A 16,116-nucleotide genomic window follows, 5' to 3' on the forward strand; every position below is an offset into this window, starting at 1 on the left:
TCAACAAATTTCAAGAAAGCCAAGCAATCAGCAACACCATTTTTTCTACTACGGAAAACGTTACCACCTCATCGGAACCTGGAACGGAGGCAACAATGATTGGGATAAGTATGACTTCCAATCAAACAGTTGCCGAAGTGGAAGGAGAAGATGAGATGGTCACCCGTCCTTCAACTTTCAACTGGTTTTCTTCGCTGTTGTTCCTCTCCCAAGATAAATAGAAAAAATAAGTTAGCAGCGCTCAAAGATCTAAGGAAATAGGAATTGAAAAATTTTTTTATTATATGTTATCTGAAAATAAAGCGTGGCACGAAAGAGCCTTTACCACCTCATCTTCTCCTTCCACTTCGGCAACTGTTTGATTCGTCATTAACCAATAAAGGATGTTTTCAATAAATAAAATTGAATAGTATTTGTATGGAACCATTCGAACCGCCCCCAAAAAAATAGATATATGTAGCAGATTGTATAGGATTTAATGGAGGCAACGATTTATTTATATTGATAATGCTGATGAACATAATAGTTATCGAGGAAGAGAGACCAAAATGTGAAATAAAAAGTTAAAGGTTTGGATTATAATAAAAAAAGAAACTTTTTTTTTTTTTTTTTTCCTCCAGACATATCTCCCTTCATTTTAGATTTGATTTACCTATTGCATACTTTGCCATCGGAGTAAATCGCTGTTTTTATTTTTAGACAATAAAAAGAAAATTATCTTATCTCTTTTATCAAGTTAAGAATTCCTTGGCGATATTCAAATATCTTAGGTATCTTAGCAACAAAGTCAATTAATTTGGAGCATGTTGAGGGACAAGAAACAGTAAAATGAGTTCTTTTGACATAATAGTCATCAAAGTAAGTTAATGATTCAAAATATAACATCATGTCTAATTTAAATATGTTAGCTGTTAGCTATTCAATCTTAAAAAGTAAAAGATAAAACGAAATACTTACCAAAATATCTGACATAATATTGGCATGGTGTTTCAACATCTTCGGCCTTTTGTATTTTTAATAACTTGATGAACTGTTCTACAAGCTTCTTTTCATCATCGGCTTCTTTTTTATCAGTGCTGTTAAAATTAATACCTCCAGAAAGCTCCACAAACATAGGAGTCACTGTCTTATTTTCTACTACAAATACAACGCCATCCCACTTTATATTGCCTGTGGCACTTGCATTTTTCTCAACCCTATATATTTTGTAAGGTATATAAAAAGAAAGGTATTCCACAACACTTACCATTGCATATCGAGTATGTCATTTCTTGATACAAATAAGTTGTGCAAGATGGGTATAGTAGTCAAAAAGCCTGCATTTCTTTCTAATTGCTTTTGAAGTAATGGGTTGCGTGGACTATCAATCATGTTTAAACTACACGTTTAACATTAGCTGCTGGTATATTTAGCCAATAAATATCAAAATTGTTCAACTTACAAATGGGTACACAAGACTTCAGTAAAATTTAAATCAGCATGAATGATTGGATCGAAAGTATCAATTATCTCTGCGATGTACAACTTGATTGTTTTTCTTAATAGTCTTGTGCTTGGTTCGCAATCATTTATTTTATTTTGTAAGGATGCAAAGGCATCAGATGGTTTTTTTGTGGGTAAATCAGTAGCCTCAGCTAATTGAAGTATTTCTTCATTCATGTATTTTTTGTTGGTGTTTATGTAAATTATTTTTTCATTAAATCTATGTAGACAATGAAGAGAATTAGCTATGTGTTTGAAATAAAAAAGTGTATATAGTTTAATAATGTACGCTTCAAAAGAAACATCTTCATACTCAGAACTATATTCTTTATCATTACTATCATTGGTTTTATCATTGGTATTATCATTGGTATTATCATTGGTATTATCATTGGTATTATCATTGGTATTATCATTGGTATTATCATTGGTATCAACATTTGTAGCAGCATTTTTGCCTTTTTCATTATTATTGGTTACTTTAGATCCTTGAATTTCTGCGGCAACCTAATTTATAAAACTGTTTATATATTCGAAATAGTAGATAATATTTTTGTCCAAAATCTTACATTTAATACTATGGACTCAAAGGAAGCGCAAGCAGCATCATTGGTAGTTTCAATGGCAGTTTTTTGTCTTTTTTTGATTCTTTCTTCATGTTCTGCTTGTTCTCGTTTTCCCCAATATTCATTATATTCTTGGCCAAATTGAGAACCTAGTTTGCCACGACTCTAAAAAAAATGAATTAGCGATTGCTCACATTTAGTATAATAAAATAAATTACGCTGAACTTATTGATGGCGTTGGCTATCGTTAATTTATTTTCGCCATTTGCATTTTGCAATGCCATCTTCATTACATTGTTATAATATAAGTTGGTGCTTTGTTTATCGCGATTAACAAAGTTTGCAAAATCGAAATAATCGTATTTAGGCAACAAATTTTCAGCAGTTGAAATCCAAGTGTTGTAAAACTTTTGCTTTGGTCTTTTAAACATTTTGATAATGAAATAAAGGAATAAAGGAAAGAAGAAAAAATTATTTCAGTCCATGTCTTTTGTATCTTTCTTGTACTCTTCATTGTAAGTGAGACATGTCCATTTGATTGACGGCCTTTGCACCTTTTGAAATAATGGAAAAAACTGGTATTAGCACATTTATATTCATAGAAACTTTTTTTAACAATAGAGTTTCTTGAGGTCAATAGAAAAAAATTACTAGTAGTAGAAAAAAAAACCAACAGTAGAATTATTGTAAACCAGAGGGCTAACACAGAAATATATATCTCAAGAGTCAGAAACGCATACATTTCCTGAGACCTTTTCCAAATCTGTGAGTTAGAAACAACAACGTCTCTCAAAATGCTGCTTTGTTTAGAATTGGTGTAACGAGTCTTGACATTTTGGCTTTGGTGTTTTCTTAACGATATGAATACCCTGCTCGCTCTTATACTTTTTATAAAATTAACCTATTTATTATTACTTACAATGTACAACACAGCTAGATTCTACCATTATCTACCCTTTGGCGAATTCACTTGTGATGAAGAACCTGATACCAGCCAAAACAAGATGGAGCGGCTATTAAATCGTTGTACCAGATGGAAGGTATTCCAGATGATGAAGATGATGGCCATTTTAATACAGCAGTGGCTATGGGAGAAATTGATTTAGAAGCAACGCCTCTACCTAATATGATTTGGACACCAGCTAAGTATAAACCAAAAGATGTTGCTCAATTTATTTCTCTGTTGCAAAACAAAAATTTAAAGGTTTCTAAAGCTGCGAAGGAAGCTGGCAATGGATTAAAAGCTGCTTATAAGTTCAAATCCAGTGGAAAAAAATGGTGGAACAATCTTACCTGGTTACAAACCAGCCTCTGAAATTAAACGTAAAGGAAATAACGTAAAATTGACAGAGGAACACTCACAATATTTAGATACATTTATTGAAAAAGCATCCTACTTGTATTGTGAAAGATGCTACAGAATCCCTTTGTGAGGCTTTTCAAGGCTTAACAATTAACGAGTCCACTGTATATCGTCACATTATTGAAAAACTTGAGTTTACTTTGACTCGTACACAAGCAAGGTTTGTAAACAGAAATTCTAATGATACGCTTGAACAACGTAGGCAATTTATTGAAGATATCGATGCAATGAATGAAGAAAACTTTTACAAAAAAAGATGCACTTTCGTGGATGAAAGTGGGTTCAAGAAAAACATGGTACGTCCTGTGGCGTGGTCTAGGAAGGATGAGCCTGCAGAAGTGGATATAGAAGCAGAAGGAGCTAATCTAAGTATCCTGGGTTGTATGTCAGCCTATGGCTTGATTGCTCTTTCGCAACATATGGAAAAAAATCAATTCAGGCAGACGTTGCAAGTCAATTCAGACACTAAATCAGACACTTCGACTAATTAACATTAATATGGAAAAGCATTATATAAAGGCAAACGAGATAGTCATGAATGAAACTCAGGTTGAATAAACGATCGAAGAAATGGATCTCGATAAAGATCCTGCGTTTACTTATGGCAAATTGTTGTTATTGGCTGATGATAGAACCGTGTCTCAAGAAATGGAAGACGATATTGTTCCTGAGGATGTAACACCTGTGCCTGAGAATAACAACAGTAACAAGGCTCTCTCTTACAAAGCTTATGGCCTTGGTAATATCAAGCAATTCATTCACCTTATGCAGAAAAAGGGTAGTTCTGCTGCGAAGCACGTGAAAGCTTGCTTTATTTTCTGTTCTACTGCATATGAAATAATGAAACAATGGAATTAGAACGATGGAACTGTTATTCCTGTCGGTTGTATGAAGCGGTCCTCCAATAACAACGGGACTCCCAAGACAAATAATGCCAGACCAACACAAAAGCACACACAGTTCCTCATAAATTTGGTTGATCAAAATCTGTGTATTACAGCAACCATGGCAAGAGAGCAGCTTTGTAACATGTTTCAAGGTCTCAGCATATCTGAAAGTGGTTTAAGGAAACTCATGAAAAAGAAAATTAGACCATCCTTGAAAAATTCAAGTATTTATACTATGGAAAGAGCCATTGAGCTTTGTTACAAGATAATAACAAATGGAAAGCGACTGGAATTGATTTTCAAAAGAATTGTGTGTTCATCGAAGAAGCCCGTTTTAATTCTCATCAAATTAGGAGTAGGGCTTGGCCTGTTAAGGGTACTCAAGCACAAGTGTAAGTTCTAACACAAAAGGGTATCCACCTTAGTAGCGTCGAATGTATTTTTCATTTGGGACCATTAACTTTTCCAAAATCGAACCTTTGAAGCCTAATGATGTTGCTAAAATTGAGAAAGAGTTTCCTCTATCTGAAAACAAGAAAAGAAAAGCAAAGACTGATGAATCTTTTAAAACAAAGGTCAAAAAAGGCACAATAGCGTACCATATCATAACTTTTATTCGAAACGTCATGGATAACTACATCATTTACCATTCTCGTTATGTAATAGAAGCCATTCAAAGTCGTGGCTATAGGCCATTATTTTTGTCACCTTACTCACCATTTCTTAATCCAATTGAAGGACGTTGGTCTAAAATTAAAGAAGGAATCCACTCTCCTCATTGGATATTTTAACTCCCATAATTTAAGCAGCTTATAGAAGCGTTGCCACAGAAGATTATCTTGGATGGATCAAGCATGCAGAAGGTTTCTGAGATAGATGCCTCGACAAAGAGTTAAGTCTTGCTTGATTGAATATCTTTATTTTTTTTTCATTTATCTGAATAACTTATTACGTCTGTCTGAATTGATTTTTTCAAATGTCTGAAATAATTTTTTCAATTGTCTGAATACAGTTTTTAAGCTAAAATGAGACGAGTCAAAAAAAATAAGTTAGACACTATAAAATAAATGAGACGCCCGCTAAAAAGATATGAGACAAGTGAATAAAAATAAAAAAAAAGACAATTCTATTTTTTGTAGACACATGCCAAAAACTTGTAGACGAAATAAATTATTGTTCAGAGACTTACCTGTATCATGGGTTAATATAGCGATAACTACAAAGGATTGGTTGTTTTCTTGGTTGGTCTACTAATAGCTGATGAGATCGCCTTTCTTTTGAAGCTAGTAGAAGGAGGTGCGTTGTGTCTGCAAAAGCGCTCTGGTCTTTTTCCGTTTTCACGCAGCCCAAAAAGGATGTGCCTGAAATTTAAAGTGGCCACCATATCACGGTTCCAAAGACGACGACGAGAAATTGTACCAGTCGTGTCCTCCAAACATTGTTGGTTTTTGCACCTAAATAATAAACATAAGAGTTGGGTTTATAAACGCATAAACAAATCACCTTAAAGTGCCATGACATGTTACAGTTGGTTGCTTTTCTCTCTGGAAAGGTCTTGAATTTTGAACTTTTTTGAACTTTTCAAGTTTACCGCTCAGACATGAAGGGAATAAGCTAGATATTTTACACTCATCAAGAAGGCATATCTTGAATCCTTGTTTAGCTAGCATCCTTCTCATTCCAGTACCTCTAATAGGCTCGTGAAACTTGACATTTCCGGTAGACCAGTTGCCAATTATCAGGGTAGCATCATCACCGAGCTTTGTTATCAGATTCCTGGTCAGTCGTTTGTCTGCTTGCTGTCCATTTATAAAGCTGGGAGGTTTCATTTTTCGAAATGGCAGCAAGTTTGCATCTACAGCAGGAATATCTTCATTTGCGTAATACTTACTCAAGACTGGTGTTACTGTTGCTCTTTTCTGGAGGTACTTGGCAAACTTGCCTACATTAACTGTTGAAGATTTGCAATTTGACAATGATACTTCGACAGCTCTGACATTATCAGGCTTCAAGTTCTCCCGGAGCTTCTTGAATTTTCTTGTCTTTGTCTCAATAATTCTTTGATTACTTGTGTATCTGTATGTCCTCCTGTTTTCTATGGTGCTTTCTTCATGCATGCAATATAGCATGTCTCGCCGACCAGGATCTGTCAACACACACTTGCCGATACCAGCCAGTAGCACTTCTTTTTCCAACTTTTCTACATATTTGAAATCTTCTTCATCCACTGCTTTCGTTCTTCTACCAGTACCACTACCGCCTTTCTTCATATTATCATTTTGTTTCAACACAGATACACCAACACCCTCAGTGAACAGCATTCCCCTTAACTTCATTGTTTTTCTTTCATTCTGTGGCTTCATTGCCTTTGCTGCGACATTGAGAACAGAAACCCATATTATTTCTTTGTCCAAATGGCTGGTAATAGGGTTTTTCAAAATTTGCGTGCTTAAGATAAGCGTACCGATAGCCACATAGGGTAAAATGAATGCCCTTTTCAACAGAAAGCAATTAAGCGATTTTCCTTGAAGGATTTCACACATACTTGATAGTTTTTAAAATGCTTTTAAATGCCTCAAGGCATTTACTTTGCAGTCATAATATATCGAGCCTTTCGCAAACTGATAGTTAGGAGGATAAGAGCTAAATATATCATGAGTCATGTCGACATCTTGGGAAGACAGCAGGTCTTTTGGTAAATCGTTTATCTTTCCAGACGAAACATACGATTTGACTTTGTTGCATTGTTCCACGATCGTCTTCACTATAGCCGACGCTTCTTCTTCCGGGCCGCTATTCTTCTTCATTTTGTTTTTTACTGCCTTTATTCGTTCATCCTTTTTCAAGGTCATGTTCAAAAACATGCGTAATTTGTTTCCAAAATGAGAAGAGACACCGCTCAGGTACGCAGTATTTATCTTTGTTACTTCATACGAGGCTATTTGTTGGACATACTTTAAATCCATTGGTTCATAAGAGCAATACTGGAAATACATATCTCGATGACTGTTGATAAGCTCTCGGTGGATCCTTGACCTGGATGATATTTTTGTTTATTTGGCTTGTAGCTTTGAAGAAGTGATAAAAAGGCTTCTCTGTAAAAGTCAATGCTGGCAAAATCCTGCAAGTCAAAGGCAGAGTTATGTTTCAATTCTTGAATGAAGATATACTTCAAAAAAGAGAACGTGTGGGTTACAAGGGTATGAACCTTGGTTACAAGTGTCTTGAGTGGCGAAATATACTGTGGTTTTCATCCTATACCAGTAATGGAGCTTTTAATTGTTATAATCTTTAAAGGTGGTTTCATGAAAAAAAAAAGAAAAAGAAAAAGATGAGTTGACAACTCTACATAGTTGTCAAATTATACTTAAATCCGTATGGCATAGAATGCTAAATAGTATGAATGCCCAGCTGCTTAATTACAAAAAAGATGGTGAGTTGAGATAACTTGTAGATTTTCAAAGACAAAAGACAGGGATAAACAAGTATTTATGAATTTAGATACTTGAAAGGCAATGAAAAGGAGGGCTCTGCTTATACTTTTGGTGCCTGCCTACTGCTTATATATCACTTTATGTTCCTTATTAACTACGCGTAGACTTTATTTTTACCTTTTATGGAAATTATGATCTTCATTCTATAATAACAGTCTACAAGTTTTTGGCATGTGTCTACAAAAAATAGAATTGTCTTTTTTTTTTTATTTTTATTCACTTGTCTCATATCTTTTTAGCGGGCGTCTCATTTATTTTATAGTGTCTAACTTATTTTTTTTGACTCGTCTCATTTTAGCTTAAAGTGTCTGAATACAAATTTTTATTCGTTGGAAAAAAATCCATTTGTCTGAATTTAAAATGCGAGGTAATTAGTGTCCCAATGCAATGATGGAGGCATTAATGTCCTTGATAGAATCGGCTTTGGATTCAACAGACTTCTTTTGGATAGCAGCAAGAGCAACCTTGCGTTGGTAGTAAGCAGCAGACTTGGCCTTACGCTTTTCTTCAAGCTTGGCAACAACATCTTGGTATTTCCAACCGACTTCGTGAGAAATACGACCAATGGTGGTGTACTTGCGGCCAGGCTTAAGACGAAGGACACGAAGGGCGTCAGGAACAACCATGCGCTTGACACGGTCATAAGGAGCAGGAACGCCTTCAAAGAGCTTGATGCGATCCAAGGCAGCAGCACCACGAGCGGTCTTGTGGGGGATCATTCCACGGATGGCCTTGTACAAGATACGAGAAGGAGCACGGAAGTGGAAAGGACCACGACGAGGGTTAACAACACAGCGTTTGTTGAGGTAAGCATGATACTTGACTGGTAATAATTAGGTTATTTTAAGCCACAGGAACAATGAAGCATATAAGCACTTACGCTTGTTACGGAAAAATTCACCAGAAACATTTAATTCTTCGCAACGGACAACGACAACCTTTTGACCGTTGAGAGCTTGCTTTGCGATAATGGAAGCAAGACGGCCGAGCAGATGACCCTTACCATCAATGACAACAACCTAAGACACGCATGTTAGCTTCCGGTTTCGCTTCATCAAGTTAATTTCGAAACAATGTCAACTGCAACGTAATTCTTTTTTTCGTTTGTGTTCTCATTTAAATAAAAAAAAGCTATAGAGTTGCTTTTGTCCTTCAAAAAATTTTTCTGTCATTCTTCACTTTTAACTCTATTATTCATATATGCCGTATTTCATTACAGGCGTATCTTGTTCTCATGACCGCAGTGACATGAGCCGAATAGGCTATCATTAGCTTCATTGTGTACCTTTTCAAAAGTGCTCATAGGTGTTTACTACTGGTTAAAAAAAAAAGAGAGAGAAAGTGTACTCTAGCGGCTTCTAAAACATTAATAAAAAATTTAGGCGAGTGCTACAGACACCTCCTCGGGCACCACTTTGACAATGCCATTCACCTTCATCATAAAGTGGCTTGTTCTGTTCTACAAAGTCTATGCTGTAAAAGATATCAAGATAGTTCTGTATAGATGACAATTAATGAAAAGTTTGTTTTAATAAGAACAGCAGTCTGGAACGAACAAGGCTTCGTTGATTACACTTGAGCTGTCGGTGTAAGCAAGAACGTCTATCATGATACTAGTTCTGAAAGCAGACGATAAAAAGCCACTGTATGTATAACGATTAATCGTCTCTCTCTTTTCGATGTGAAGCAGTTGGATGATTCATGTAAACATCAGTAAGAGCTAGAAAAATGAAAAATAAAAGAATGCACCTTTTATAGGTAATAGTCTAGATGATGTGTCAAGCGACTATTATTGTAACTTTTAGATCATTGAAAACGGGATGAAATACTGATAAGGTAAATGAACTACTAGTCCCAAAATTGAGACACAAACAAACGCAATTAGTAAAACAGTCAATGATATCAAATATTCAAAGTATTAAATATTTGTTGTTGTTAAGCAATCAGTACAAGTTAATAAATTATCAAAGAAGACTTACCTTTCAAGAAGTATTACTGTCATCGACAGTAGGCCAATCTTTGTTTGCAGTAAAGAAAGAAGCGGCATTCATTTTAAATTTATCAGTGTTGGATTGACTGACTTGCGGATCAAATTGAGGAAAGGTTGCATCAAAAAGGAGTGTTGCTAAACCGGAAAGACCAGTTGCCATTGCAGATAAGGTATCTCTTCCTTTTACAGACTTTTTTGCTTGAACAGAGACACAGCTTGGGTTGTCACAGCCAAATGTGCCATTGACTGTTCGTAATCGTCTTGCACCCATTCTTATAAACCGTTTGCACTGGATGAGACAGTTTTTGAAAGCAATAGCTGCACGTTTGGGAGGTATTGTGTTCGTTCGTTATGCATACATAGGTATACAGACTATGCTTCAAAGGCTTCCAATAACCACCGTATCGCATGTATCCTTTGATTCGTGAACCTATACCTAAACCACGATCACCAACAAACATTATAGGTTTTACCTTTCTAGAAAATGTAGCATATCTACGTTCATCTGAGCAAAGTCTATCGGTATATTTGCGTTTTTGTAGCTCATATGCCCTTTTTTGCTTCAGTCGACTTGACAAGTAGTAGAAATTTCGTATAATGTGTTTATGTTCAATATATGTATTATGTAATTCATTTAAATGTTCAAGCTTTCTAGCACTAGTCGTATCAACTTTGCTTAAAAGGACCTCGGCTTCCACCACTTGTCGTCCTATATCAGTAGTGTTTTTAGCAAGTTCAAGCTGTTTTATATATTTTTGTGCACCGTTTTTGTAGTCAACTTCAGATGCATGGACCTTGTATGGCTTCGGTAACTGCATGTATGGGGACATTTGAATAGTAGATTCACTTGTTTCTTGTTCTGAAACGTAATGATTGAGCGTATTAATGTTAATAACAGCACGATCTATTATATCAGCATCAACATTTCTTTCTTCTGACATGTTTTCTAAAGCAAAGCACTTATTATATAGATCAAGGTGGAATTTAAACCTTTTCATATCAAAGCCAACAGTTTCTGTCATAGTGGCATGACCATTATCAGTACCCGAAAATGTAATTTTGCCCAATTTTAATAAGCCATTGTCTATCTTCATATTTTTACTTTGTCGATACACTTAAGTGCATCTTGTGTGATAATATGTATTCTTTGTTCCTCTCTAGTTCTATTGGATGAAGTTGTCAGTTGTTTTCGCTTAAGATAAGTTTTTGTTCTTTCTGTTGATAATTCCTCTTTCATTCTGTGTAATCTTGCATTGAATTCAGCTTTGCGTGTCTTTATCTGTTCTATTCTTTGGTACATCTGGTGGATATGCTCGGTCTCTTGCTGATGTAATGGTTCAGCACGCTTACGGATCCATTTCTTTTTATCTTCATTGATGTTGTTTTGCAAGAGGTAGTACTTGCATTCTTTCAAGACATTTTTCAATCCTGTTTGCAAAAGTGTACTCTATCTTGATGTGCTCTTATTTCGCTGTTGAGGTTACCTGTAAATGGTGAACGGATCTTCGAGCAGGATTTGATGTAACACTAGTGACAGGATATGTCTCGGCAAGAACCGGCTTTTTCAGCGTACCGTTTATATGGACAGTCTTTAAACCAGGCAGCACGTACATGTTGTGAGCAAATTCTAATCCATAGCTGTTACATACATTTTTGATTGCAATCAGATCAAATAAAGAGCCAAACATGGCATCCTTAGACTTTGTGGCTATTTGTCTAGATATTATTGCGTCACCATTAAAATTATAGACAGTCAGAACGCCTTGCTTGGTTTTTGTGCAAAAGAGAGCAAAAAGGGAAGGAGCATCAACTTTCAGAGCGTTTAAATTGCTTGGTACAAGATGCGATGTTGTATTTGCAGTAAACTTGCTATAGCCTGTAGCGTGCAAAATATCATTGGCCATCAAGAAGAAAGGAATTTGATGTGATATTGTGTAAAAGTTTTGTTTTGAGGGCATGTATGGCTTCAAGAAGTTGATAATAAGAACATAAGTTTGTAATTCCTTCGATTCTGCATCGGCAAGCTTATTGCTAACTTCGTCTTCTTCAATATCGTGGCTATCACGCTTAAACAGTATATCTTTGATAACACCTCTTAAGGTCTTCAATCGTCGTCTAGGAATATCATTGCTCATTGAACCAGTTTTTTCTTCTGCTATAGTAGTTTCTTGGTCAACAATGGGATCTGTATCAGCAGCGATTTCCAGTCGCATATCAGTCTCATCTTCGGTTTCAGTGACTGAAATAGTACCAAGAGACGTTATAGCTTCTTTTTCAGCTCTTTATAATGAGAATATGATGAGTAAATGGCATTTATTCAATTCTGTGATATTGCCTCATCTTCAGGTATTTTTTGTATACGTGTTGGCTCTTTCTTCGCATCTCTGCGCTCTTGCTAATCACTCTTGCTTGTTCTCAGCATCATCTTCTGCTTTCTTGAGATAGTGAGTCTGTTACCTACGTTCATAATAAAAAAGCTTTCTTTTTCCATTTCTTGATAACGCTAATCCTTTCATAGGGAATACTTGAGCTTGCATAACGTGTTGTCCTTTTTCTTCCTTTTCTTTATCTGCTTTTACTTTTTGCTTAGCTATAAAGTCCTTGTATCGTTTCTCACGTGTAGGTGCCAAATGTATCTTGAGCAAAGTGTCAATCAGACGATTGAGGTGTTTTACAGATCTACTCTTGGTCGACCACATATTCTTGAAATTTGTCATATATCTGTATAACGCCATCTTCATGATAGAGATGTCAAGACCAAAAGTCTTTAGTGTTGTTCTAGGTAATTTCTTTGAAAATGCACTGTGAAGTGGGTGTTTGTCCAGAGTAGCTTTTGTAACTCCACAGGTCCAAAGTAGTTTGACTGTATTATTTGTAAATGTATCGTAGTAAAAAAAGTATTGAAATCACGAGCTACAGCTCCAGTTGACGTACATTGCAAATCTAAAGGAGGAGGGAGATTAAAGTCGTTATTGTCAAGTTGAAAATTTAAAGGAAGTACGTATCTGATATTTTCACCTGTTGCAGGCTGTAAAACCACTTCACCGTTTCTATCAGTTACAAATATCATTATTTTCAACAGCACCACAAGTCTTTGTATTTGTATGTTATATTCAACAATGTAATCAGTTGCCGAAATTAAAGCTTGGTCCATTGTATTCAAGAAAAAGTCTCAGACATCTTCAGGTAACTCTTGTCTTATCAAAAGAGCCAATGATGGACTACAGGTTCTTAATGCCTCATTTTCTTCGGTTGGCGTTGCTGCTGATACCATTGAACTCGGTGATACGGTGCTGCTTTCGGAAGGAGTACGTGGGCCTTTTCGTCTAACCTCTTCAGTAAGTCGATCATAGCGTGTTGCAACAAAGTCGTTCCAAAGCTGTGAGTTTTTTGTTTTTCTTTTCTTCAAAATCTTTTCAAGCTCGATAGCCTTTGCACCAACTTGTCTTTCAGTGCCAGTTACAGTACTTCTAGAAAGTCGAGTCTGCACAGAAAGAGATGAAGATTAGTTATGATTATGACAGCCTAACTTTTATACCTCATTAAGGCAATTTTCTTTAAGCTGTTGTAAATTGCCGTCTTTGTCGATGCATTTTTCGATCCTTAAAGTAAAAGTATCTTCAAATTGTTGCTGAAGGGCCTCCATCAATTCGTTCTCCCTTTCATTTGTTTCATTTGTTCTTTTTTGTACTGCTTGGCTTGATTTAGCTACGATAGCTTGACTGAATTGAGCTTCATTGCTAGGCCTCTTTCGACCTGTGCACTTCCACTCCGGAGGTTATTGTAACTTTGAAGGATCAAAAAGATCCCTTTGTGGTTTTTTACCCTTCGTAATGCTATTGAAGAATAAAAAATGATAAAAGGAGAGAGAAAGGGAAGACTTATATATTAACAGACTAATCAATCAATCAGCAGAAAAGTTCTTTATTTATCAGCAGGACAGCATAAACAATCAAATAACAGGAATATGTGGGAAATTTCAAGACAAACGCTTGTTTAAATACAAGTGATTTATCCGTTGCACATTTACTTAGTATGCAATGGACTGTTTATTTGTTAGATATGAAAAAATTATTAAATGTAGTAGCAATTGTACAATTGTTGGCTAATTAGAAAAGTGAATGCTTATAGCTAAAGTGAAAACGAAGGATAATAGGGATTTTCTCAGAGTATGTAATAGAAGAGATTGACGGCGGCATCATTTAGTGCTCCATGAAGTCACTGCAGTTCACTTCTAATAAAAATCCATGGTTCTTCTCGCCATAGTGAATATTAAGAACTCTATATTAGAAAATATAAAACGGTTAATTTCAAATGTTCATCATTGTTAATGCATTTGCCTTTGGATCGTCTACTTTACTGTTCTGACATGAATCCTTGTTCCTGGTAAGATAAATATATAGGCTGCCCTGTTTGTACCCAGATGCACAATACCATATTCAATTTTTTGCTAAAGCAATAGATACCTGACCAGGACAACAACACTACTGATAAGCTTTTTTCATTTTTTTACGTTCCTCTAGAACGTCTGAAGTTTGCGTAAACTACATAATATTCCTCATTCATAATCTTGTACTTTCGTTGTCCTTCATGTCAAATTTTATGAATATCCCCTAGTATATAATTCTGCTCCTTAATCTCACTTACTAACCTCGTCAAGGTATTTATATAATGCACTGTTTTACCCGATTTTAACTATGTTTATGTTTACATGAAAAGAAGAATAAAGAAAAACGTACCAGCACTTCAGCAATATGAATAACTATTTATTTTTTTAGGGCAAGACAAAAACATTTCTTCTCTCTTCCTCCTTAGCGGTATACCTGTTGGCGGTTACTTCTGAAGCAGTAACCGATAATCCTGCTTTCGGTTTTCCTTTAATATCGATCCAGCTTGAAACAAATGTTTTGTTTATGAAATTTCATTTAATATTTCATCCAATACACGATCCATAAGCTTATCTCTTACTGAGTGTACTGTAGCTTCATGAAAGTTTTTGATGATGTATTCCATCATACCGATATGATATGTTTGTATCGTTATATTGTTCGGATTCTGCTCAACATTAACTTCTACCCTCATAGACCCACCTTTATCGATCGATATAATCGGCTTTCTGTTGATCGAAAAGTTAATTAATTCTGTTTTAATAATCATTTTTAGTTAACAAAACAAAAGAAATGACTATCAATGACAGTATCTAGCTTATATGGAAGGCTTTGAAGGCTGTACATCTTTTATTTGGCCAATAAGAATCGGAGAGCACAAGATTGAATCACCGTAACTGAAAGTATAAAAAGGAGTAGGCATATTTCTTTACTAAAGTGTGATATTGTTATGAATCAGTGAACATAAAACTTGGCTTTTAAAACAAAGGAGAATAAAAAAGGAATATCGATTATTCTTTGTTAAACAAGCTTTTATCGGAAGAAGAGCAGTACATACGCTCAAATCAAAGGAGATTGCATAGTCGAGCACCAGTTGTTACTATGGAAGGCGCATTTGAAGTTCTTTTGAAGGCATAAAAGTAAAAGATGATATATTTTGAGCCCATCAGAGAAGGTCTTTTTTTGGCTTATTCAGGACAGCTACTTATGAAAGTTTCAATGCTCCATGAATCGTGATGTGGCCTAAAAGCATTGCAATAACATTTATTAGTTACCTGCATTATCTTTTTTAAAGTAGTTCGATGTAGGTAAAAGCTTCGAAGTAATTGCGACCTCCAGGTGCCGTGCTTGATGAGATAATCATTATAATAACTCGAGTATAATCTTACAGTAGAGCATACATTCTACTTTACATTCCTCTATCGCATCTGATAAGAATAACTTATAATAGCAACTATAGTAGCTACTAGTATAACAATATTAATATAAGCATAAATTTTGTAGGGGCGTTTTTACCCAAGTAAACTCTCACACAAACTTAATATAATAATATTCAGCTCTTCTTAATAAAGAATCTAATTCGAAAGTCATCGACTTAATAGCCTTTTTTCAATAACACTAAAGCCGAATACAACAGTCCCTGTTCGCCAAAGTTGTAGCCTCTATCATAAGCATCAAAAACAGGCCGAAGAGTGTTAAGAGCTTCCATATAAATAGGTTCTTGAGGGATTTGTTCCATATCTATAGGTTGCTGCGAAATAGCCTGCTTGAATATCTGCGCTGGTAAAAAGATGTCTTGACGGATGCGGTGCTTGATTTCGTCATCATCCATACCTTGTGCAGACAAATCTCGTCTCAAATCTGCTGTTCGTTGCCGTATGCGAAATAATGCGTTGACGGCACGTCGAAGGTGCTGTCCAAATCTAAGGTGAACGTTGTTGGCGTAA

The 16,116-nt window shown here is 35.5% G+C and overlaps 9 protein-coding genes across 9 annotated transcripts; 2 read left to right on the forward strand and 7 right to left on the reverse strand.

Moving 5' to 3' along the window:
• Window positions 1-714: 714 nt before the first annotated feature.
• RHIMIDRAFT_246043 (uncharacterized protein) lies at window positions 715-2,479 on the reverse strand (the record flags this gene model as incomplete). Its single annotated transcript, XM_023610264.1, has 7 exons — window positions 715-890; window positions 958-1,196; window positions 1,247-1,378; window positions 1,442-1,702; window positions 1,772-1,989; window positions 2,052-2,213; window positions 2,243-2,479. 7 exons carry the CDS (start codon window positions 2,477-2,479, stop codon window positions 715-717), a joined length of 1,425 nt encoding a protein of 474 aa, XP_023463130.1.
• Window positions 2,480-3,081: 602 nt separating this feature from the next.
• Window positions 3,082-3,902, forward strand: RHIMIDRAFT_240535 (uncharacterized protein; the record flags this gene model as incomplete). Its single annotated transcript, XM_023609399.1, has 3 exons — window positions 3,082-3,252; window positions 3,315-3,371; window positions 3,420-3,902. 3 exons carry the CDS (start codon window positions 3,082-3,084, stop codon window positions 3,900-3,902), a joined length of 711 nt encoding a protein of 236 aa, XP_023463131.1.
• Window positions 3,903-3,972: 70 nt separating this feature from the next.
• Window positions 3,973-5,089, forward strand: RHIMIDRAFT_299847 (uncharacterized protein; the record flags this gene model as incomplete). The annotated part of the gene is made up of 3 exons (XM_023614334.1): window positions 3,973-4,209; window positions 4,270-4,608; window positions 4,727-5,089. Exons 1-3 carry the CDS (start codon window positions 3,982-3,984, stop codon window positions 5,087-5,089), a joined length of 930 nt encoding a protein of 309 aa, XP_023463132.1. The 5' UTR covers window positions 3,973-3,981.
• A 425-nt stretch (window positions 5,090-5,514) lies between these two features.
• Window positions 5,515-7,294, reverse strand: RHIMIDRAFT_299849 (uncharacterized protein; the record flags this gene model as incomplete). Its single annotated transcript, XM_023614335.1, has 4 exons — window positions 5,515-5,752; window positions 5,802-6,791; window positions 6,844-6,885; window positions 7,026-7,294. 4 exons carry the CDS (start codon window positions 7,292-7,294, stop codon window positions 5,515-5,517), a joined length of 1,539 nt encoding a protein of 512 aa, XP_023463133.1.
• A 794-nt stretch (window positions 7,295-8,088) lies between these two features.
• Window positions 8,089-9,283, reverse strand: RHIMIDRAFT_47124 (ribosomal protein L13). Its single transcript, XM_023615288.1, has 3 exons — window positions 9,078-9,283; window positions 8,673-8,811; window positions 8,089-8,615 (listed from the first exon to the last, which is right to left on the reverse strand). Exons 1-3 carry the CDS (start codon window positions 9,093-9,095, stop codon window positions 8,164-8,166), a joined length of 609 nt encoding a protein of 202 aa, XP_023463134.1. The 5' UTR covers window positions 9,096-9,283; the 3' UTR covers window positions 8,089-8,163.
• A 568-nt stretch (window positions 9,284-9,851) lies between these two features.
• On the reverse strand, window positions 9,852-11,023 carry RHIMIDRAFT_262716 (uncharacterized protein). Its single transcript, XM_023611626.1, has one exon. The coding sequence runs from the start codon at window positions 10,874-10,876 to the stop codon at window positions 10,007-10,009; it is 870 nt and encodes a 289-aa protein (XP_023463135.1). The 5' UTR covers window positions 10,877-11,023; the 3' UTR covers window positions 9,852-10,006.
• On the reverse strand, window positions 10,873-12,852 carry RHIMIDRAFT_240541 (uncharacterized protein; the record flags this gene model as incomplete). Its single annotated transcript, XM_023609400.1, has 4 exons — window positions 10,873-11,229; window positions 11,267-12,062; window positions 12,240-12,645; window positions 12,717-12,852. 4 exons carry the CDS (start codon window positions 12,850-12,852, stop codon window positions 10,873-10,875), a joined length of 1,695 nt encoding a protein of 564 aa, XP_023463136.1.
• On the reverse strand, window positions 12,739-13,613 carry RHIMIDRAFT_47129 (uncharacterized protein). The gene is made up of 2 exons (XM_023615289.1): window positions 13,321-13,613; window positions 12,739-13,266 (listed from the first exon to the last, which is right to left on the reverse strand). Exons 1-2 carry the CDS (start codon window positions 13,426-13,428, stop codon window positions 12,955-12,957), a joined length of 420 nt encoding a protein of 139 aa, XP_023463137.1. The 5' UTR covers window positions 13,429-13,613; the 3' UTR covers window positions 12,739-12,954.
• A 2,151-nt stretch (window positions 13,614-15,764) lies between these two features.
• Window positions 15,765-16,091, reverse strand: RHIMIDRAFT_240543 (uncharacterized protein; the record flags this gene model as incomplete). The annotated part of the gene is made up of 1 exon (XM_023609401.1): window positions 15,765-16,091. A coding segment is annotated over one exon (327 nt), but the record flags the coding sequence as incomplete, so codon positions are not given.
• Window positions 16,092-16,116: the final 25 nt, after the last annotated feature.

Source organism: Rhizopus microsporus (assembly GCF_002708625.1).
Source record: "Rhizopus microsporus ATCC 52813 unplaced genomic scaffold scaffold_17, whole genome shotgun sequence".
Classification (NCBI taxonomy): domain Eukaryota; kingdom Fungi; phylum Mucoromycota; class Mucoromycetes; order Mucorales; family Rhizopodaceae; genus Rhizopus; species Rhizopus microsporus.